The 24,528-nt window shown below is 32.7% G+C and overlaps 3 protein-coding genes and 1 pseudogene across 3 annotated transcripts in view; 2 read left to right on the forward strand and 2 right to left on the reverse strand.

Moving 5' to 3' along the window:
- Positions 1–4,140, reverse strand: part of LOC124909894 (homeobox-leucine zipper protein HDG11-like) — a 23,631-nt gene extending 19,491 nt beyond the window's left edge. The window contains exon 1 of the mRNA XM_047450524.1: positions 4,045–4,140. Within this exon, the coding sequence (XP_047306480.1) occupies positions 4,045–4,140 (96 nt within the window). The remainder of the gene's footprint in view (positions 1–4,044) is intronic.
- A 2,804-nt stretch (positions 4,141–6,944) lies between these two features.
- Positions 6,945–7,487, forward strand: LOC124909897. Its single transcript, XM_047450525.1, has one exon. It carries the CDS (start codon positions 6,945–6,947, stop codon positions 7,485–7,487), a length of 543 nt encoding a protein of 180 aa, XP_047306481.1.
- A 2,248-nt stretch (positions 7,488–9,735) lies between these two features.
- Positions 9,736–12,638, reverse strand: LOC124909898 (homeobox-leucine zipper protein HDG11-like). Its single transcript, XM_047450526.1, has 9 exons — positions 12,573–12,638; positions 12,043–12,231; positions 11,447–11,917; positions 11,277–11,381; positions 10,984–11,196; positions 10,724–10,916; positions 10,364–10,632; positions 10,196–10,285; positions 9,736–10,122 (listed from the first exon to the last, which is right to left on the reverse strand). Exons 1-9 carry the CDS (start codon positions 12,636–12,638, stop codon positions 9,736–9,738), a joined length of 1,983 nt encoding a protein of 660 aa, XP_047306482.1.
- An 8,271-nt stretch (positions 12,639–20,909) lies between these two features.
- Positions 20,910–22,917, forward strand: LOC124946183 (annotated as a pseudogene).
- The last annotated feature ends 1,611 nt before the right edge of the window (positions 22,918–24,528 follow it).

Below are 24,528 nucleotides of genomic sequence, written 5' to 3' on the forward strand. Positions count from 1 at the left end.
GCATGTTCTTGTTTTTCAAAGGATGATATAATTTTCCTTGCATGACTATGTTTTCCAAAACCAGACTCTAAAAGAGGTAACAGGCGAAACAACAGAACAAGGCCAAGATCAAGGACCAACTCAAAGCCTAGCATTTAAAAGGCAGCCCAACAACCATACTCTTCATGTAAGTCCAAGAGGAAGGAGTCAACACCCAAACACGGTCAATAGACTTATGGACGCACCAATGCCCATCCACTTATGGACGCACCAATGCCCGTCCATGAATCGCGCGACAATCCCACCTGCAATCTCCTTCTTCTCCGCGTGACGTGACAACTAACAAAGGATCTTTCATCAAATCCAAGTTTGTCATTTCTCAATGGTTTCTTATCCTTAAATTGTGATGGCTTTTTATCCTTAAACTGTGATAATTTCTCCTAATCCTTTGCACGAAATTAGAGACGATGAAATTTCGGTGGACTTTTAGGAAGTCAGGAAATTATATCAGAGGTGCAAATTTCTCGATGTAAAATAATATTCTTATAAATGACCAACAATTTAGAATAGAGACCGTCATTTGTCGTGCACGTAAAACATAGCGTTAATGCCCTTTCTTATGTGTAGAAAGTATCGAACCAAGAACATAATCTTTTTAAAATAAGTTGGTACACGCAAAATATTTTCCCTAATTTCTCGATAAAAAAAATTAGGATGACTCTAAAAAGTTAAAGCTAGTCCAAAATGAACTATTTACATGAACTCTAATCGTACCTACCATTTTAGTTTCTCGTCTTGCTCGAGAGGGATGTGAGTTATGCGACGAAAATTATTGAGAGTCGAGGACAATATTATAGTTACAAAGTCAAATTTAATTTAAATATCCCTCTAATTTATGTTATTAGAGATTTTCATGAGATGACTGTTTTGGTTTTAGTTATGTTTTATTGAGATTTTTTATATTTTGTGGTGTTTTAAAAAATGTTCTCAATACACATTAAATATTTTTATTTCTTTTTTGAAAAACCTTTTAATTCATAAATAGTTAAAATATTTCATGAACTCAAAATCCAACCTAAATTCAAATTGCATAATTTAAGAAATCTATATTGTAAATTTGTTTGTTTGTTCGGAAATGAGTTATTTTCCTTATTCGACTTTTACAATTTTTATGCTAGATTTGTTAGAATTACTAGAACAAATATCTTGTATTTTATTTAATTCAGGTTAATAAAAAATATTTTACCAAACAAAGTTAAGCATGACCATCAAATGAGCATTTGAATATTTGTACACTCTTTTTTGTTTGCTTAACAACTACTTTTATATTCATAATCATTTGTCTCATTTTTTAAAAAAAAATGAGGAGAAAATAAGAAATTAAAAATAAAACTCCACCTTAATGTAATTAGAATAACAAACTACAATAGTTATTAAGAATTAAATAAAAAAATTGTTATAGAAAAAGAAATAAAACAATGACTATAAAATATTGTTTTGTTTATAATGAATTGTTCAACCCAATTAATTTCTGAGTAAAATGTGCATATATGGATATAGCTAAATTAAGTTTTGGTTTAATACTATGAATTAAATTCATCATGCTTAAAGTATTAATGTCACGCCCAAAATTTCATTTTAGACCGAGTAAAACTTCGGTCTTGGCAGAAACCAAGGGCCCAGATCAAATCGGGGCCGGGGCCGATGTTAAATCTATGTCACGACCAAGGGGGTCTGACCGAGGGAAAATCTATGTCATAACCGAGGGGTCCGACTGAGAGAAAATCTAGGTCACGACCGAGGGGGTCAGACCGAGCAAAAATATATGTCACGACCAAGGGGGTCCGACCGAGGAGTCCGACTGTTTATATTTTTCCAGCCCTCTTTTCTTATGACAAGCAAGTGACGAGGCCTTTTTATTATTATATTATTAAACCCAAGTGATGACAAGCATGTGACCAACCCTTTGTATTATTATATTATTAAACTTAAGTGATGACAAGCAGGTGACCAACTATCTTTTGTTAGCCCATGCCTAAGACAAGCATGTGACCAGCCCTTTGTATTATTATATTATTAAACTTAAGTGATGACAAGCAGGTGACCAACCATCTTTTGTTAGCTCATGCCTAAGACAAGCAGGTGACCAGCCCTTTGTATTATTATATTATTAAACTTAAGTGATGACAAGCAGGTGACCAACCATCTTTTGATAGCCCATGCCTAAGACAAGCAGGTGACCAACCCTTTGTATTATTATATTATTAAACTTAAGTGATGACAAGCAGGTGACCAACCATCTTTTGTTAGCCCATGCCTAAGACAAGCAGGTGACCAACTCTTTTTATTATTATATTATTAAACCCAACAAGTGACAAGAAGGTGACCAGTCTTCTTTTAGTACTATATATAGGGCACCCCTTCCTTCATTATATTCTTTTCCACCATCTCTCTACTAAGCAACCAGAGGCACACTTTTAGAAGCAAGACCATAACACCTTTAGGAGCAAGATCATAAACATAGCAGCAAGATTATCTTATAAGGCAAGCTCTTTTCTCAACTCATCTTTAGAAACTCACACTTGTTTATATAAACTGTTTCTGCAAAGTATATTCTGTTTTCAAAGGCATGATCTGTTTCAAAGGTAAGTTCTGTTTTTCCAAAAGTATAATACGTTTTTGTGAACAATGAGTTATGAACTGGATGGATCTGGGCAGAAGGCTAGCCAGGTTGAGCTCTGGTAGTCTGAAACCAAAATATGTGATGGGGTTCTATTGGGACCGGACTTCTGGGACGAGCTCTAGAAGTTCCTACCCACACAGACAAGTGTCTATTCAGGTTGTGGAATTTAGGGATAGATTCCGAAGAGTGCCCTTCTAACTATGTGCTCAACAGGATTCCTAACTGTTAGGATCAACTCTGAAATGTAAAGGGCCAGTATGTGCTCAAGGATGTTTCTGTTCTAACCATTTTATAAACTGTTTTACAAGGTAACGCATCAATATCAGTCAGCTTTTACTTGTCTTTTTATATACTCTTTAAAATATGCTTGCTGGGTCTTTAGACTCACTATACTTGTGTGGTGTAGGTACACAACCACTTCATTCTGTTGATCCATGAAGGGAGGCTTGGAGGGTGGGCAGGGTGCATGGGAGGCGTGTGTGTGGGAGGAGGGACATATGTATTTCAAGTGCTTTTAAGGTCTGGCACTTAAAGACCAATGTTTTGTATTAAGGAACCAAGTTGTAATTATTTTTAATGAAATGGGCCCTTATTGTTTTTAAAGGGTCTGGTTTTGTAATGAAAATCATAATTTTATAACTCTTCCGCAAATGTTTCTGTTTTCCGCTTAAATATATACGTTTTTAAAAATCCAGCATTCGATCTAAGTAAAGTGAGAGTCAAGGTCGTTACAGTTGGTATCAGAGCAATGGTTGCGAACCTTTGTACTTCCACACACATGCTCCTGCAACTGCAACTCCAAGGGCTCTCCTTCAGGTTATTAAGTGTTTAAATAAATTGTTAAACTGATATTAAGTGTATAGCTTTGTTTCCATTAGAATAATGAGAAGAGGAACAAGAGGAAACGCATCTACCCCATCTGAAGAGAATGACCAGAACAACTTTATGTCCGGTCTTGTTGATGCCTTGCGGGATCAAAACCGGATACAACATGAGAAAATGAGGGATCAGAATCGAATTCATAATGATCAGATGCGAGAAATGTTCTAGGAAAATGGGTCTTATCCGAACCATACTAACAACAACCACGAGGGAGGCAGCCAACAACCAGCATACAAACACTTTATGAGCTTCAAACCACGCGACTTTAAGGGAAGTACAACCAGGACATTGTAAGAGAGGCGCAGACCAAGCGATCTAGCTATTAAGGGAGGGATTCTCAAGGGCCAACTTCAAAACGGCCCTATCAGCAAAATTATAATAATCAATCAAACCACCAGCAGTCCAAAAACATATGACGCCCTCAACATCAACAACATCAGCAGCAACAACAGCAACAGCAAAGAAGGACACCTTATTCTAGATCAGAAAACCAGACCAACCTGCCAACTTTCCCCTGCAATCTTTGTGGAATCATTCATACGGGGCCGTGTCTGCAAAGTTCCAATGTTTGTTTCCAGTGTAAGAAGGCTGGACATTACAAGCGAGACTGCCCACAATTGAGGAGGGTCATACCAGGCAGAGTCTACTCCATGAATCAAAAAGAAGTAAATCCAAACTCCACTATTATCACAGGTAACTTGCTGATTGCTAATAAGTTAGCCATTACCTTGATAGATACTGGAGCAACAAATTCTTTTATTTCTGCATTCTTTGTACAACAAGCTGGCTTAAAACCAGTGGAGTCCATGGCTGTTTATAAAATCTCTCTACCAGCTGGACCAGGTCTTAAAACTAATAGGTTTGTTAAAGCTTGTGAAACCCAGCTTCAAAATCACAAGATGTTTGTAGATCTTGTGGTGGTGGAGATGTCGGGATTTGATGTTATTTTAGGAATGGACTGGCTACTCCGTCATGAGGCTCAAATTAAATGCAAAGATAAGTCTATGACACTAGTTGACCATGATGGGAAGGCCTTTCTGTTCCAAGCTCAACAGTTACCACAGATAGAAGTTCCAAGTGTGTTGGCTGCTACTCATGTTAGGTTGAATGAGCAGCAACCAAAGTTAGAAGATATCTTGGTGGTAAGGGAGTATCCATGTGTGTTTCCAGCTGATGTTTCTGGGCTTCCACCAGTTAGAGAAGTAGAGTTCAGCATTGTGATCAAGGTTGGTAGTCTGCCAATCTCGAAAGAACCTTACCGTTTAGCACCCACCGAAATGAAGGAGTTGAAGGACCAGCTGGAAGATTATTTGAGCAAGGGATTCATTCTCCCAAGTGTGTCCCCTTGGAGTGCACCAGTTCTGCTTGTGAAGAAGAAGGACGGGTCCAGACGGTTATGCATTGATTATAGGGAGCTCAACAAGGTAACAATCAAGAACAAGTATCCTTTGCCAAGGATCGACGACCTGTTCGACCAACTCAAAGGGGCTTCGGTCTTCTCCAAAATCGATCTAAGGTCTGGCTATCATCAAATCCGGGTCAAGGAGGAAGACATAAAGAAGACAGCATTCAGAACACGTTATGGGCACTATGAGTTCTTAGTGATGCCATTCGGGTTGACAAATGCACCAGCAGTTTTTATGGAGCTCATGAATAGAGTCTTCCACCCCTATTTAGACCAGTTTGTGGTGGTCTTCATTGATGACATCTTGATCTACTCCAAAACAGAAGAAAAACACCATCAGCACTTGGCCTTAGTTTTGCAGGTTTTATCTCATCATCATCTCTTTGCAAAACTAAGCAAGTGTGAGTTCTGGCTGAGGGAGATAGCATTCTTGGGCCACATTGTTTCTGCCAGGGGCATTGAGGTTGATCCAGCCAAAGTAGAAGCGGTGAAGGACTGGGCGACACCAGCAAGTGTGACTGAAATCAGAAGCTTTCTGGGTCTGGCTGGCTACTACAAAAGGTTCTTCAAGAGCTTCTCCAAAATAGCCCTACCCCTTACAACCTTGACGCGCAAAGATGAAAAGTTTGTATGGTCCGAGCAATGTGCCAACAGCTTTGAAGTGCTGAAGAGAAGCTTGATATTCGCCCCTGTTCTTTCAATTCCAACCGAGGTAGGCAACTTTGTTGTGTGCACAGATGTTTCCAAGAATGGCTTAGGTGCTGTGTTAATGCAGGATGGGAAGGTTGTGGCTTATGCATCCAGGCAATTAAAGATCCATGAGAGAAATTACCCAACACACGACCTGGAGTTAGCTGCTGTAGTGTTTGCCTTGAAGATATGGCGCCATTACCTCTATGGGGAAAGGTGCCAAATCTTCACAAATCATCAAAGTCTCAAGTACCTGTTCACCCAAAAGGAGCTCAACATGAGGCAGAGGCGCTGGCTGGAGCTCGTTAAAGACTACGACTGCGAAATAATCTATCAACCAGGGAAGGCCAACGTGGTAGCTGATGCACTTAGCCGAAAATCAATCACCCTCAATCAACTTACTGCTCAACCAAACCTGATCCTGGAATTCGAGAGGCTGAATCTGGTGGTGTTGGAGCAGCAGTAAGAGTGCATCCTGGCGACTTTGACTATAGTTCCGGACCTACTTGAAAGAATTCGGTTGGGGCAGGTGCAAGACCCCCAGCTGACCACATGGAGGCAAAGGGACGAGAAGAAAGGTACCTCATTGTACTCAACTAAAAACGATCTGGTGTATCACAAAAGCAGGCTTTGGGTACCATCTGTGGACTCTTTAAGGCAAGAAGTTATGGCCGTGGCGCATTCAACACCCTACTATGTCCATTCAGGAAGCACCAAAATGTTCAAGGATCTTCAGACTTTATATTGGTGGCCAGGAATGAAGACCGACATCATAAAATTTGTAAGTGAGTGCTTGACTTGCCAGCAAGTGAAGATTGAGCACCAAAGACCAACAAGGTTGATATGTCCTTTGCCAATTCCAGTTTGGAAGTGGGAAGACATTGCTATGGATTTCATAGTCGGCTTGCCCAAGACCGTGCGAAAGATGAATGCCATTTGGGTCATTGTGGATCGTCTCACCAAGTCAGCTCACTTTCTGCCAATTCACACCACCTTTTCAATGACACAATATGTTGAGTTGTACCTGCAAGAGATAGTTCGGCTGCATGGCATCCCAGCAAGGATAGTTTCTGACCGAGACCCAAGTTTCACTTCTCATTTTTGGGAGAGTCTTCACAAGGGTCTTGGAACAAAACTGTCCTTCAGCACAACTTTTCATCCTCAAACCGACTACCAATCTGAACGTGTGATCCAGACACTTGAGGACTTGCTGCGGGTCTGTCTTATTAACTATGGAGGCAATTGGAACCCAGGCTACCTTTGATTGAATTCGCTTACAACAACAGTTTCCAATCTTCCATTGGAATGGCGCCATTTGAAGCATTATATGGGAAGAAGTGCAAGACACCACTACATTGGGACGAGGTAGGTGAGAGAATTATGATTGGGCCAGAAATCGTATCCACCACTGTGACCATGGTGGGCAAGATCTGGGAGCGGCTGCTTGCAGCTCAAAGTAGGCAGAAGAGTTATGCTGATAAGAAGCGCCGAGATATAAGTTTCAGTAGGGGTGACCACGTTTTATTAAAGGCCTCTCCTTGTAAAGGTATCATCAGGTTTGGGAAAAAGGGCAAGTTAAACCCAAGGTATATCGACCCCTTTGAAATTCTGGAGGAAATAAGTGATGTGGCTTACAGACTTGCCCTGCCCCCAACCCTTGATACAGTCCACAATGTTTTTCATGTTTCCAATCTAAGGAAATACATTCCAAATCCGACCCATATCATCCATCATGATGTAATGCAATGGACACCAAACTTGACCCATGAAGAGGTCCCAACAGAAATAATTGCAAGGCAGATCCGAAGGCTGAGGAATAAAGAAATCAACATGGTGAAGGTACTCTAGAGCAACCATTCTGTTGATGAAGCCACTTGGGAAGTAGAAGAAGATATGCAACAAAAGTATCCCAATTTATTCGGTATGTTTTAATTTCGGGGTCGAAATTCTTTTAAGTAGGATCGAGCTGTCACGCCCAAAATTTCATTTTAGACCGAGTAAAACTTTGGTCTTGACAGAAACCAAGGGCCTAGGTCAAATCGGGGTCGGGGTCGAGGTTAAATCTATGTCACGACCGAGGGGGTCCGACCGAGGGAAAATCTATGTCACAACCGAGGGGGTCCGACCGAGAGAAAATCTAGGTCACGGCCGAGGGGGTCCGACCGAGCAAAAATCTATGTCACGACCAAGGGGGTCCGACCGGGGAGTCCGACTATTTATATTTTTCCAACCCTCTTTTCTTATGACAAGCAGGTGACGAGGCCTTTTTATTATTATTATATTATTAAACCCAAGTGATGACAAACAGGTGACCAGCCCTTTGTATTATTGTATTATTAAACTTAAGTGATGACAAACAGGTGACCAGCCATGTTTTGTTAGTCCATGCCTAAGACAAGCAGGTGACCAGCCCTTTGTATTATTATATTATTAAACTTAAGTGATGACAAGAAGGTGACCATCCATCTTTTGTTAGCCCATTTCTAAGACAAGCAGGTGACCAACCCTTTGTATTATTATATTATTAAACTTAAGTGATGACAAGCAGATGACCAACCATCTTTTGTTAGCCCATGCCTTAGACAAGCAGGTGACCAGCCCTTTGTATTATTATATTATTAAACTTAAGTGATGACAAGCAGGTGACCAGCCATCTTTTGTTAGCCCATGCCTAAGACAAGCAGGTAACCATCCCTTTGTATTATTATATTATTAAACTTAAGTGATGACAAGCAGGTGACCAACCATCTTTTGTTAGCCCATGCCTAAGACAAGCAGGTGACCAGCCCTTTGTATTATTATATTATTAAACTTAAGTTATGACAAGCAGGTGACCAACCATCTTTTGTTAGCCCATGCCTAAGACAAGCAGGTGACCAGCCCTTTTTATTATTATATTATTAAATCCAACAGGTGACAAGCAGGTGACCAGTCTTCTTTTAGTACTATATATAGGGCACCCATTCCTTCATTATATTCTTTTCCACCATCTCTCTACTAAGCAACCATAGGCACACTTTTAGAAGCAAGACCATAGCACCTTTAGGAGCAAGATCATAAACATAGCAGCAAGATCATCTTATAAGGCAAGCTCTTTCTCAACTCATCTTTAGAAACCCACACTTGTTTATATAAACTGTTTCTGTAAAGTATATTCTGTTTTTAAAGGCATGATCTGTTTCAAAGGTAAGTTCTGTTTTTCCAAAAGTATAATACATTTTTGTGAACAATGAGTTATGAACTGGATGGATCTGGGCAGAAGGCTAGACAGGTTGAGCTCTGGTAGTCTGAAGCCAAAATATGTGATGGGGTTCTATTGGGACTGGACTTCTGGGACGAGCTCTAGAAGATCCTACCCACACAGACAAGTGTCTATTCAGGTTGTGGACTTTAGGGATAGACTCCGAAGAGTGCCCTTCCAACTATGTGCTCAACAAAATTCATAACTTTCAGGATCAGCTCTGAAATGTAAAGGGCCAGTATGTGCTCAAGGATGTTTCTGTTCTAACCATTTTATAAACTGTTTTACAAGGCAACACATCAATATCAGTCAGCTTTTACTTGTCTTTTTATACACTCTTTAAAATATGCTTGTTGGGTCTTTAGACTCACTATACTTGTGTAGTGTAGGTACACAACCACTTCATTCTGTTGATCCATGAAGGGAGGCTTGGAGGGTGGGCAGGGTGCAGGGGAGGCGTGTGTGTGGGAGGAGGGACAGATGTATTTCAAGTGCTTTTAAGGTCTGGCACTTAAAGACCCAATGTTTTATATTTCAAGTGCTTTTAAGGTCTGACACTTAAAGACCAATGTTTTGTATTAAGGAACCAAGTTGTAATTATTTTTAATGAAATGGGCCCTTGTTGTTTTTAAAGGGTCTGGTTTTGTAATGACAATCATAATTTTATAACTCTTCCGCAAATGTTTCTGTTTTCCGCTTAAATATATACGTTTTTAAAAATCTAGCACTCGGTCTAAGTAAAGTGAGAGTCAAGGTCGTTACAATTAAAGTTCAAATTTGCATAATAATAAAAAAAGAAAATGAAATACTCAAGTTCTTAATGTATAAGTTCAACAAAATATAATCTAAAATAAATCAGACAGAAGGATCATAACAATTGAAGGCTAACTTAATGCGATTGATAGTGGAGGAAATAATTGAAGTGACAATGTTCATGAATTCCATTTCGATGTCCTTGGAATAAGATATCACTTGGAAAGCCACGGTAACGAGCGAACCATTGGGAGAAGTTGGCGCGACATTTCTAGAAGTCGAAGATCCTCCAAAATTCATCAGCATACATTCAGGATTTCCATCTTTAGAAATAATAAAACCAGATACAAGCACAGTCTTCGTCCAAGAACGATTTAATTCCCCAATAAAATCTTCTTGATCGATGGGAGCATAAGCTATAACCGCACCAAGAGGATCCACTAGAGTCTCTTGGATCATAATCAGATTATTTGCAGATTCAATATGAGGCTACAAATATAATATTTAGTCAAAAAATATCATATTCAAAGAAAAATATAATGTTAATTAGTCTCATATTTACCTTGATAATAGATATTGAATTATCTAGTTGATCTCCAAACTTAATGCAAGCAATCTCTTCCACAATTCCTCCATAGCAAACAGTATCCCACTAATGATAATAACCAAATTTAAATTTTAGTTACAAAGTGTTACAAATAATAAACAAAACACAATTGATTAACAATACCTGAGATCTAAGATTAACATTATTTAAGAATTCAATAATCTTTTGACATGGAGCGTCAAGCCAAAAAGAGGTAGCAGCATTGACGATCAGGCCATTGGATGGATCGGCGTTTTCTTGATCTCGGCATAAAGAGAGACAAATCTCAATATCTTTGAATCGAGACACTTCAAGTTTGTCTTTCATGTTCATGTTTGAGCAGAATCTCTTCATCATTTTGTCAGTTATACTCATGATGCATTTCCTATCTTCTTGAGTCAGGACTTCCAGCACTAAAGATACAAATATATCATGTAAGCAGACTAACTTCACTATATTTTCTTTTCAAAAAATGGAAGAAAAGAGATAGAGATAATATATCACCTCCCATGTTCTGTAGGGGGCTATCAAATTGGTTCTGCACCATATTATTATAAGAAGAAGTTCTATGGCAGGACCTTGAAAGTGTTTGAACCCATCTATCTGAACTGAAGGCCAATCCATGAAGGAATACACCTTTATAGAGAATAGGAATTAGGGCCATGTCTTCAATTTCTACATGTTCCATCCATGTCACCTACCAATTACAACATTAAATGGAAACCAATTCATTTTCAAATAATCTTGTTTAATAGTGTACTTACATGAGAAACTCCAGGAGATACATCCTTGATTAGACAGCCAGAAGGAAGCCTCCATGCACGAGCGGGGGAATTGAGTTGAAAAATTGTTTTATTAAAGTCATGAGAGACCTCCACTATTAGCCACGTTCCTTCAGCGACCTTTTCACATAAACGAAGAAAGAAAAAATCTCTTGGACTAACAAATGGGGCAAGTATATGCATCTGCTCATAAACCTGCATGCAAATAAACACATCAATTTTAACAATTTTCTTTTCAATATTTCGAATTTTTACTCCACAACCGATATTTATACCAATTTTATTGGCCCGACTTGGCGAGGCGAGGATTGATTTCCATATTCTTTGATTGTGAAACCGTCTGTTAAGATGGTAGGAAAAAGATATTCTGTCCTCATTTTCTGTAAGAAAAAAAGATAGTTAAGAGTTTTATAAGATTTAAAAGAGATAAATATATAGGACTGACCGAATCCATTAGCATTTCAGTCACTTTCGAAGCACCCATGCTCAAGATCGCTTCATTTTTCGATGACTCAAAGTGAGTACGCAGTCCATTGTGATGGCGATTTTCTTGGGCACTTGTCTTTAAAAAAGTTGTGTTATATGTCTCTCTGTGAATGATATATCTTCCATCCGATACATCTTTTAGCCAAAATGGCTCGTTTACATTCAATAAGCTTACTAACTCGTCCCTAGCCAACTCAATTGTTTGCATCATGTTCGACATCTCCAAATCAAGTTGTGGATTCATAATTGTATCCATAACATTGAAATTTGGATTAACATTGACATTTGCATTAACAATAGAATTAGCGACGTTAGGATTGATTGGTTCCATTGATGTTTTCCCAAGAAAGACTCCATTAGATTGATCCAACGACCAAACAAGCATTGGTGGTAGTAAGTCTTGGTTTATCCGGACTGGTATTCCCATGCCCTTAAGAGAATTATAGGTATTATGTACATAAACCAATACATTTTAGTTATAACAAATAATGAACAAAATATACTTATATGAGAATTGAATGAGTTAATAAATGAAAGTAAATAATTGAACACAACCTGTTGCCTCAATTGCAAGTTATCGGCTTGAAGTTGTCCATTGGCAAATTGCTCAAGTTTGATGGGAGTAAGAACCTTACAAGCATTGCACTTGTACTTATTTAGCAACTCTTTCAACCTGAGACATTCAACTTTTAACTTTTCGTTCTCGTCTCGAATAGTAAACGCTTCCTCCTTTTCACTTTTTTCCTGCAAATAAATATTTACTTTTTATTTTAAGAAAGACATGAGAAGAAAGTTTGATCTGGCTTCAACCCGGTCAATCAAAGTTAAGCTTTTTTTCTCATGATAAATTGTTCGCTCTTACCACGTATCAATATTTAAAATAATATATATATATATATATATATATATATATATATATATATATATATATATATATATATATATATATATATATATATAACTGCTAACACATATTAAATGATAAAAAAACAAAATGAGCCATTAATATCATTCTTATAAATTAAAAAAAATATAATAACTATTTAGTGAAATATATAATCATGACAAAATTGAATTCATTTTACCTTGAGAGTGTTCCTTTTGTTCTGGAACCAAAATCTCACTTGATTTGGTGTGAGACCAAGCTCCATCCCGATCCGGTCGCGTTTCCATTCACTCGGATGTTGACATTGGTTGAAGATCCTTCATTTTTAAAACTCAGGAAAAATAAGTATTCATTTACATTTACTTGGAAAAGAAAAAGAAAAAAAAATTGAAAAAAAATATATATATTGTATGTTTGTTGTGCTTCAACATTTTTTCCTCTCATTACATGAAGAATTTCATGAATGTGTTGGTTATTTTTGTCAAACCAAAACTTTATTAAATGATCCAAATATCAAAAATCTTATTAAATTATTGAATCTTTATTAAACTTCATTACATACATTTGTAATTAAATTAATTTATAATAAATGAAAATAATCAAAACATGATAACTCCATTAATTTATAATATAAAATAATTAAAGTATTTTCTTGAAAAGAGGTTTATAATAAAAATAATTAAAGTATAATATTAAATCATAAAATATCTTATTAATTTTTTTAAAAGAATAAAATCATTCATTAATAAAGCGGTCGACAAAGGTTACGAAAATTGATTAGTAGTTATCAATCAATACGTTTTATTAGTTTTGAAGCATCGAAATATATGAATTTATCGTATCCTCTTAAAAAAGTTGGGATGATTTTAGGGTGAACAATTAAAAAAACATTTGTATAGATATACAAATTTATGAACTATCAATAAAAGTCATATATTATAAAAAATATTAAAAGAAGGTTGTTATTAAAATAAAAATAGAGAGTTATAAATCCAGCCAACTAAATTCAATTTAGAAGAAATGTGTGTTACTTAAAAAAAAAACAAAAATTGTTTAATCACATTTAGAAGAAAAAAATTATTATTGATTTGTTTTTCAACTTCTTTCTTTTGAATAATACACATTAATTCTTTAAATAAAAAAAATAAAAGAGAGGTATAATTATTCATACTTGTTAAGCATTTGAATTTGATACGGAGTATGGCGTTGTATTGACCGATGTGGAGGTGACTCGGACTGCCTTCTCCCATTAGAGAATTCAGAAAGATCTCCTTCAAGCGAGTTTGAGCTTGAGTTTGAATTTGAAGCCATCTCTTTTTTTTTTTCTTATTACAAATATATTTTAATAGATTCATTGTGCTCTATATATATTATTATTATCTTTGTAATTAATAAAAGTAATATTAAAAAAGTAATTGTGGACCCCATTTAAAGAAAATAAAGATTAATATTATAATTTTACAACTAAGAAAGTCATTTATTAATTTGATAAAGATAAACTGTGTTTGACTATAATACACTTTTAAATTTATCAAAATATTTCAAACAATATCACCATAAACTTTTTAACAATGGCAATATTTATTCATTAAATTATTAATTTTTATTATTATATTATTATTAAATCTTTCACATAATAGATTCATCCCTTTGATTATTACAAGTTTGAGTATACATTAATTGATTGAGGAAATAATTACCAATTAACTTTTATTAAATGCTTGAAATATTTCAAATATTAAATCTATTTTTTTATTAGTTTAAAAAGTCATTTATGAGGCATAATTAGTAACATTATTTTAAAAAAAGTTTAAATTAATACTAAGATTATATAATCTAGGATTACACTTATCTTCCTAAATCTTTTATGGATTGTCTAAATGAGTTATGATAAAGACTAGATTTATTTACTTTTTCATTTCATATATAAGATGAGAAAGATAAACATTCCACCACCTTTGTTGATTTTTGTTAGAGGATTATAGGCAGGGCAAGCCCGGAAAGTCCATGGGCTAGGGCAGACCATCCTAGGCAGCCCAATTCTTATTTAAAAAAAAGTTACTGTGATATTTTTTACCTTTTTTTTCCATTTTAAACCATAACTTTTTTTAACTTTCCTTTTTCTTTTTCTTTTTCTTTTCAAGCAATGACCATCACAATCTAATTATTTTATAATATTCTTTCTTAATTTCTTAATTTAATATATATTTTTAAAAATTTTATAAACTACTTAAATTAATATATATTCTTATAAATTATATAATATTCTTATACTTATTAATTCTACCTAATATACTTTAATTTTATTAAAAAAAATTAATTTTTGAATTAGTTCTCAAATTTTTTAAGGTTATTTTTTTAATCATCTTTTAATTTATATACTTAAATATTTTATTATAACTATATTGATTTTTTTGAATTAGGTATTTAGAAAATTAGTAATTAATATGTTATTGTTAATACTTAATGCTTAGGATAGATTTTAGTTATTTAGTATCAATCCAAAGAAATTAGAAATTTAGTTTTAAAATACTTCATCTCCGTTACTTAGAAACTAGTAATTAATATGATAGTTATTAGATTATAAGTTTATAAATTAGGATTTAAAATTATGTTATATATAAATAATGTCATAACATGTTTGTTGAATTACTATTTGTTAATTTTTATAAAAAAATTAATTATTTTAATATAGGTATTTTTTCAGTTATGACGAATAATATAAATCAAAATAGAATGAGGTTTCGTCCATTTCAAAAAAAAACTTCTAGATCTTATAATAGAAGAATCAAACGACGAAATGATGCATGACAAAGTCATTGGTGCGCTCGATTTCTAAATTATTCAATGCAAAAAATCAAAGTTCTATCCCTTCGAGTTCGAGTCTTAGAGATGAAGACATAAGTGATAGAGAAAATGACACTATTAGAAATAAAAAAAATAAGTGATGAAGAAAATAATGTCATTAGAGATGAATGTGATAATGAAGAAGATGATACTTTTCAATATGAGGTTTTGAACCACCTACAAAGGATATTATTAGAGATCAATGTATCAATGAAAAAATGAGTATCAAGGTGTTAATGAAGAAAATGAAAAAGAAGAAAAATGTATTGATGGAGAAGAGGAAGAGGAAGAGGAAGAGGAAGAGGAAGAGGAAGAGGAAGAGGAAGAGGAAGAGGAAGGTGTTAACGAGGATTATGAGGATAAATGTGTTATTAAAGATGTGAACTACGATCCGGGAATGTGAGGAAATATTTACGACAAAATGAAGATAATGTTAGTTGTTCGAGGTCCAATTAAGATCATAAATGAAAATGATGTATTTCTAAACGAAAGTGTTCGAGGTAGACACTTTTTATCTTCTCTTTATTTAAAACAAAAATTTTGTATTTATAAATTAAAAAATGTGGGTTTAGGGCAGCCTAACATTGCGGGCCGACACTGATTATTGGGTTTTTTATTTTGATATTTATAGTATTCTACATATATATAATTGTTTGTTGAGGATAAAGTATTCTACAATATATATGCAAACATTTATATATCCTCTTTGGTGATTATTATTATATGCTTATATTTTCTGGATTTGTCTTACTTTGTTATTGTATCATTACTTATAATATTAATTCACCAATTATTATCTTTACGTCATTTATAAGATTATTAACTTTTTCGTTATTATTATTCGTATATACTAGCTAGATATTCTCGTTTATTGTTTATAATTATGAGTTTGTTATAGGGTTGTTGGGTTTTGTATTATCTGAATTCGTGTTTTTTTGTGTGTCTTATCATATTGTTTAGTTATGTTTTGTCGTTATTCCTAATATTCCTAATATTGATACACTAATAATTATAGTTTGTTGTTTATAAGATTGTCAACTTTTTCGTTATCATGATTCATATATAGATTTTCTCTTTTAAATCGTGTCGATTGTTGTCACATTTCTTTTTAAAAATGATAAAATTCATATATTCGTGATGTATGCAATCAAATGATGAAAACCCATAAGGGTGTGTTTGATAACCCTGGAATTGGCATTAGAATTGGAGGTCCAATTCCAATTCTTATGTTTGTTATACACTTTAATATTAAGAATTGAAATTGGAATTAGAATGGAATTCAATATAGTGTAATTTGATAGTTCTCAATTCTAATTTTTTTATGTCAGAATTGTAATTCTAAATTAACACGTTTTTCACACATTAAACATGTTTATCACGTTTATGTCACGTTTAACACGTTTTTCACACGTTTAACATGTTTAACACGTTTTTGGCACGTTTAACACGTTTTTGACACATTTAACACGTTTTGACACGTTTAACACGTTTTTTCACATTTTGTCACAATTTGCATGTTTTGGCACGTTTAACAAAATTTTCACATATTTTGCACGTTTAACACGTTTTTGACATGTTTCATGTTTTTGACACGTTTAACACGTTTTTAACACATTAAACACGTTTAACACGTTTTGACACGTTTAACACGTTTTTTTACGTGTACCACATTTTTGACATGTTTAACATGTTTTTCACGTTTTGACATGTTTAAAAAGTTTTTCATATATTTGGCACATTTAACACATTTTTATGTTTTTAACAGATTTAAAACGTTTTTAACAGGTTTAAAACGTTTTTAACACATTAAACACGTTTATCATATTTTTGGCACGTTTAACATTTTGTTGATACGTTTCACATGTTTTTTTATGTTTTTAACACGTTTGATACATTTTTAACACATTTAACACGTTTTTGACACGTTTAACACGTTTATGACACATTTAACACGTTTTCACACGTTTTCACGTTTTAGCTTGTTTAACAAGTTTTTCACTTATTTGGCACATTTTTGATACGTTTAACACGTTTTCACATTTTTGACACGTTTATCATTTTTGGCACGTTACACACGTTTTGACATGTTTCACACGTTTTTCACGTTTTTAACACGTTTAACACGTTTTGATATGTTTAACACATTTTTGGCATGTTTAACACGTTTGATAAATTTTGACACATTTACCACATTTTAACATGTTTAATACGTTTTGGCACGTTTAAAATAGGCTAAAAATATAATTATTATGATTGAAATTTTCTAATTTGACCAAGAGGTCCGGGAAATCTTGAGCATACTTTTTTTTAAGAAAAATAACACAACACTTCATTGTCTAGATTTTAACTTTAATTCATATATCATCCTAATTACTCTTCGCAATGATTGTATTTTCGTTCATATTTTAGTTAGCACTCTTAAGAGTTGATGTGTAAGTGTAAGTATTTGTAGATGTCTAATAAAGTATTAAATAAATGAGAGAAATTATTGATTTATTTAGTGTCGCATTCTTATCAGCAAACTCGGTATAATTTAATGCTCGCACAAAATATATTGAAATCGATTTTCACTTTGTTTGAAAAAAGTTGCTCGTAAACAACTACTTATCCAGTATATTCCTATTGAAGATTAAGTGATTGATATCTTCACCAAATGTCTTGTTTTTCATCAATTTGTTTTTTTACGTAACAAGCTCACTCACCTTTTCGCTTGAAGGGAATGATAAAGTATTAAACAAATGAGAGAAATTATTGATTTATTTCCTATTAATTAGACTAAATAATATTAATTAATTTCTAAATTTTCTCATATTAATTATATTTTATATTATTATTATTATAAATAGATAAATTATTATAAAATTATTCATTCAATCAATACTATCATTTTAATCTTTCACTTTAAAAACTCAATCAAATAATTTTTTTTTTTATATTTTATCAATTCTAAAATCAAATTGTGTTTGAATGCCTTCTTACTCCTATTGGGGATTTATTTCATCATTGTCATGTTTTAATTAAGAAATGTTTTAATTAAGAAGAGAGTCATTATATTTCATGTCTTTGTTTTTTTTATTATATACGAAGATTTGGTATGTTAATCTGGTTAGTTAACTGACTTATCTCAAAATACTATATTTAATTTTAAACATTTGATTTTGAGATAAATTTTTAATATTAAATATTCAAAATGGTTTTAATAAAATTTATATATATTTTTCTGTAATTGGTTAAGCAATATAGAGTGATTTTAGAACCAATTCCCAAACTAACCTAGTTTGCCGTTCAACTTCTCAAACTAACCTACTTTGTTCCTCATTCCCAAATTAACCTAGTTTACTATTCAAACTCAGTTTTTTTATACTTTATTTATTTATTACATTTAAACTCAATATATATATATATATATATATTTTAAATTATTATTTTTTATAAATTTAATTATTTATATTTTAATATATATATATATATATATATATTTATGTTTCAATTATTATTTATATAATGTAATAAATATTCTCGTTAGTATTCTAATAAATAATTAATTAATAAATAATAATAAATTTAAAATATTTTAACCATAATAATATAATAATTAACCATTTATAAAATAATTATGATAATAATTTCTCTAAATTATTAACGATTTTTCTCAAGACACCGTTGACTATGTCTCATATGACCTTCTTGGTCACACCTCTCACAAATGATTATCATTTGTGAGTTATCCATTTAGGTTTGAATACGTTGGTTTTTACTTCATAAGTTTTTTTTTTCTTTCTCAAATTTCTATTAGGAACAAGATTACTATATATTTTCAATCATATGCTATTGAGAACGTCAAATATGATTCGTTAGGTATGGGGTGAAAATTATACTGCCACATCTTAAAAAATATTGTTATATTGTGATATGTACAAATAATAATTTAAATATATCAAATTTATAAAATAATAATTTAAATATATATATATAATGAATTTAAATGTAATAAAAAAATTAAGTTTGAATTGTAAACTAGATTAGTTTGGGAATGAATGAACAAAATATGTTAGTTTAGTAAATTGAACGTCAAACTAGGTTAGTATGGGAATTCTTCCGTGATTTTAATATCTGATTAGTATTTTCATTTAGTTCTTAGATATTTTTTTTTTCTTTTATAAAATTGATATATATTTTTTTTTATCCTAGTTACTTAGAAATCAAGATTAAGTACATCTTTGTTATTTTTAAAGCTTTGCATCTAATTATTTTTTTTTTTAAAACAATTGTAACTCAAAGTGGATAGATTCGGAACTTGATGCAGTACACGTGCTTTAGTAAGGTTGACCCTTTTGCAATGGAAAGATAATAAAAGGTGAAAGTATTTTATGTCTTTTGTCCAATTGATTTTTTAAATTTTTTTTTTTAAACTTGTTTATTTTACAATGTGTGATTCTCTTCTTTTAAAACAGGGGTGAGCATAATTTGGGTTTACCCAAACCCAACCTAAAATATTAATTTGGGTGGGTTAATTTGGATTGAGTTGAGTATGAGTTGGGTTTAATTTAGGTTGGGGCATGGTTACTCAAATTACTCAAATTATATAAATTTAATTTAATTCATGACTATGAAGGTCTCGGCCTGGGTTTATCTGATTTTCTTTAGTATATTTGTACCACAGCTTTGTAGATCTTCTTATCTAAGTTTTTATAAGTTGTTGATTCTGAAGGCAACAAAAGGAAAATGGCAGCCTTTGATATTTGTTAATATATTAGTATTCATCTTTCCCTTTAAGAAAATGGAAGATAATGATGATAAGATCCTTCTAATAAACCATTGATGTTGGCTCTCAGGGGTTAAGTGGATTTGGGGTTGATGGTGGACCAGCAGCCAAGACCCTGAAACTGAAGTTCAACATCTTCTTGAAGCATGCGACTGATCATACTGGTTTGAAAGTGTCAGATGTTTAAGTAATAATCAACCAGTCAGTCTCATATAAGATGGTTTTGAAAAAAAAAACATAATTGTTTTCTGATATGATTGTTCTTTTCTTTGATAGATCAAACATTTAATTGAAGCTTCAATTGTTATGAAGGGATTGGGAAGCTTTCTTTTCATCTTTGGGAGTTCAATTGGAGCCTATTTACTGGTCTGTAGTAGGTATAATCTTTTTCTTTTTTTATCAGAATTTGATATTGAATTCATCTCACAGTTTAGTTCTGTTTCAGCTTCTTCACAAATTGATAGCCACTCCAATCTTGTACGACTTCTACAACTACGATGATGACAGAAAAGAATATGGTCAACTTTTTGTTAAGTTTACACAGGTACAAATAACAGTCCATTTTATCTTTATGATTCAAGATAAGGAACATAATTGATGGTCATTTTTTTTGTTATTTGTTTAGAGTCTGGCATTGTTTGGGGTAATATTATTCTTCATCGGTATGAATAAAAGATCTGCATCACTCTCTATTCTTCCCATTTCGTGATTTGTAAGTATTCCTCCATCATTTCATAAAATTTATATCTATAGATCTGCATTTATCCATGTATTATCATGTCTATTAAGTCGATTCGAGCTTTATCCAATTCCGATTTCGATTTCTCGATCTCATATGAATTAGAAATGTATATACCATAGGTTAAAATCAAATGATGAATTCTTCTCATGATTTGTGATAATTAGGTATTTTTTGAACCGAATATGTCAACAGCTATTGATGTTCCTCCTAAAGATGGATTTAATCTCGACCTATGTCGGTGAAATGAAATGTTATTGAACAAAGGACTAAAATCTATATCTTTCCTTAAGACTGGAACTACCATTGTTGGCTTAATCTTTTAGGTAACTTGTTTTCTTCACGATTCTCTGACTTCTCTCTATTGAACAAGCATTAATTATCGTTTCTGAATTGATTTGCAGGATGGTGTTATTCTTGGATCTGGTATCCGAGCTACTGAATGACCAATTGTGGCTGATAAAAATTGTGAGAAAATTCATTACATGGCTCCTAATATCTATTGTTGTGGAGTTGGTACTGCGGCTGATACCGAGGCTGTTACAGGTGATGTTATAGTTTTCTATATGTTATTATGATAACATCGATTTAAAAAATGTTAAACGTCTTTTGTCGTTTCTATTGTCTGTTTAGATATGGTTAGTTCACAGTTGAAGTTACATCGATTCCATACTGGTCGTAATTCGAGAGTGGTGACTACTCTTACATTGTTGAAAACTCGTCTTTTCGGGTATTAATATTATCTTGTTATTTGAATGTTTTTTGTTTAGATTAGTTTATAAACTTAGATTTGATGATTATTTAGTTACCAAGGACATGTCTCTACTGCTTTGGTTCTTGGTGGAGTTGACATTACTGGTCCACATTTACACACTATGAGTTATATCTACAGAAAAATAATCAACTATATAAGAAAATGTTATTTTTATGCAATAATCGGTTTGCAGATTTATCCTCATGGATCAACCGATACTCTTCCATTTGCCACAATGAGTTCTGGTTCACTTGCTGCTATGGCGATATTTGAAGAAATATCGTGAAGGTCTTACTGTAAGTAAGATTCTATTATCACTTATTAAAAAACAGTCATTTAAATTATTTTTCCTGATTATGGCCTTCGGTCCTTAGAAGGAGGAATGGGTCAAGTTGGTAACTGAGGCTATTTGCTCTAGTATATTCAATGACTTGGGTAGTGGAAGCAATGTTGATGTTTGTGTGATCACAAAGGTTAGTTCACTTTATCACTTTGTTTTAGGAGACAAACAAAGATGACCATTTTTACCATTTTGAAGAAACACTTTCTTAATGTCAGTTATTTTAGGTTTTATATTAGACATCTAGAGTTTGTTTGATGTTAGTTATATGAAGGATAATTTTTTGATAGTTTGGTTGATAATGAAGTGAATTATGATGGGCCTTAATGTTTGATTGTGTACGATCTTTGCAGGGACAAACGGAGTATTTAGAAACCATCTACGCCTAATCCTCGTACTTATGTTAGCGAAAAAGGCTATACCTTCTCCAAGAAGACTGGTTAGTAAACCTCATTTATTCTGATTTATTATTCTACATGCCTACATCATGTGTTCTAGGAGAAAATATTTCTTCATGTTTGCAGTGCATGTCTTAGTCATACTCCTTTTTCTTTCTTTGAAAATAAATGATTTCGTTACTTGTGATAAAATACGAAAGTAAAACCATACCTGACATTAACTATGATTATTTTCTTGTTTTCAATTGTCTGATTCTTTTGCTTTCTAATTTATGTTCTTTATTTAATTAGGGGGAAGAAATAGAGGTTTTGCAAGTGACAATGCCAGACTGCAAAGTGAAGTAAAAACTTACTGTTATCTTTAGTATTAATGGTATTGAGTAATTTTGTCTAATATGTTTTCATAACTTCATTAATAGAAATTGATAAGCAAGTTGATGAAATTGTTCTATTAATAGACGCTGAAGCAATTATACCAACACTCAATGAAGATCTCAAATCGCCAAAGGATATCAATGATGTGACAGATAGTAGTTTATGAACTATTTATTTGAAATTTAATGCATTTTATTTAAATAAATTGAACATTAAATCAGTGTCGTTCCTGAGATTTTTTAGGCCTTAGGCGAAAGTACGAAATTGGGGCCCTACGCATAAACTTCACTTGTGTTTCACCGTTGATCTTCAATAAACTTCCAATATCTACAAAGATGCAACATAAATTGTCAACAAAACTGACTTCTTCTTGCATTTTTAGATGCAAAATCATTGATAATTGTGTCGTAATCAATATATTCCAAAAAATATTTTTCAATACATAAAATAGCAAGTCCATTCAATCTATCTTGAGACATCGAAGATCTTAGATAATTTTTTAATAATTTTAACTTAGAAAAACTTCTTTCAGCAGAAGCTACCGTAACAGACAATGTTAGTAAAATTCGATATACAATAGAGACATTAGGATAGCAATCTATTGACATTACAAAATCAAGAATTTTAGCAGCGGGCATATCCAAACTAGGTAAAGCAACTTGTAGTATTTTTAGTTCAGAAAACAAATCACTCAAATTAACATCACACGTACTTTCATGAGAAAATACATTACAAAATGTGACACTTTTCTTTCAATTTGCTTTCATTCAATGCCTTCAACTTTCCAGAATTCATAAGGAACCCAAATAAGTCATTAAACTCATTCAATTGTTCAAACCTATGTTTTAGGGATGCAAGAGACATATCAACCAATACTAAAAAATAGTTGATCCTAAAAGATTCTTCTGGCGATTGTTGTTCAACATTAGAAGTATTATCATCAAAATATTTTCTAGGGATCTTCTTAACAAGTTTAGTCGAAAAAACAGGATCTATGTCCATTTCACATGCAATATCATTTGCAATAATTAAACTAGAGACAAACCCATCTATTCAAAACTTCTCAAAAAATGCAATTAAGCTTTCTAATTGATTAATGGCAGAATCAATACACATAGATGGGGACTGCATTTTCTTACTTACCATATTTATAGCAAACAAGATTTCATACCAAATAACCATACCAAGTATAAATTCAAAACTTTCAATCATTGATGCCAAACTTTCAGATTCACTCTTTGATTTAACATCATCACAAATATTATACAATTCAAGCAAAGCTTTCCTTACTTGAGGAGCTTGAAATCTGAGTGCTTTAATGCTTTTAACACGAGCCTCCCATCGAGTGTTAGATAGAGACTTTACAGTCATATTCGGAACATTATCAAGTAAAACTTTCCAAAAAAGCTCATTAAGTGTTGTCGGTTTCGTCGTGAGTTTCATTGTCGATGTAGGATACAGAAACTGAGAGAGATAGACAGTGAGACAGACAATAGGGTTTTTAATTTTTTGTTCTGATGTGTTAGTTTGTTTCTTTATTTGGGCTATAGAGCCATGGACAAAAAAATCTAACATAATAAAAAAAATTAAAGAACAAGAAACTAAAAATATTTACTAATACCTAGCATATATAAAAAAAAAATGGGCCCCTTTTTGGTCCTAGGCCCTAGGCCGTGGCCTAGGCTGCCTACCCCTCCGGGCCGGGCCTGCATTAAATGTAAGTTAACTAATTAATGTTCTTTTTATTTAATTATTAAAGTTTTTTATTACCTTTGAAAATTGTAATGATGTTTTTTTTTATTATTTAATTTATAACAAAAATTAAATAAAAAAACATCTTAAAAATATAGAATTATAAATAAATATAAATAAAATTTTAAAAAGAATTGTTAAAATAATAGGTTAAAAATAAAGTAGACTTTTGGCGACGTTTAATT

The sequence above is a fragment of the Impatiens glandulifera genome, chromosome 7, assembly GCF_907164915.1.
Source record: "Impatiens glandulifera chromosome 7, dImpGla2.1, whole genome shotgun sequence".
Taxonomy (NCBI): Eukaryota; Viridiplantae; Streptophyta; class Magnoliopsida; order Ericales; family Balsaminaceae; genus Impatiens; species Impatiens glandulifera.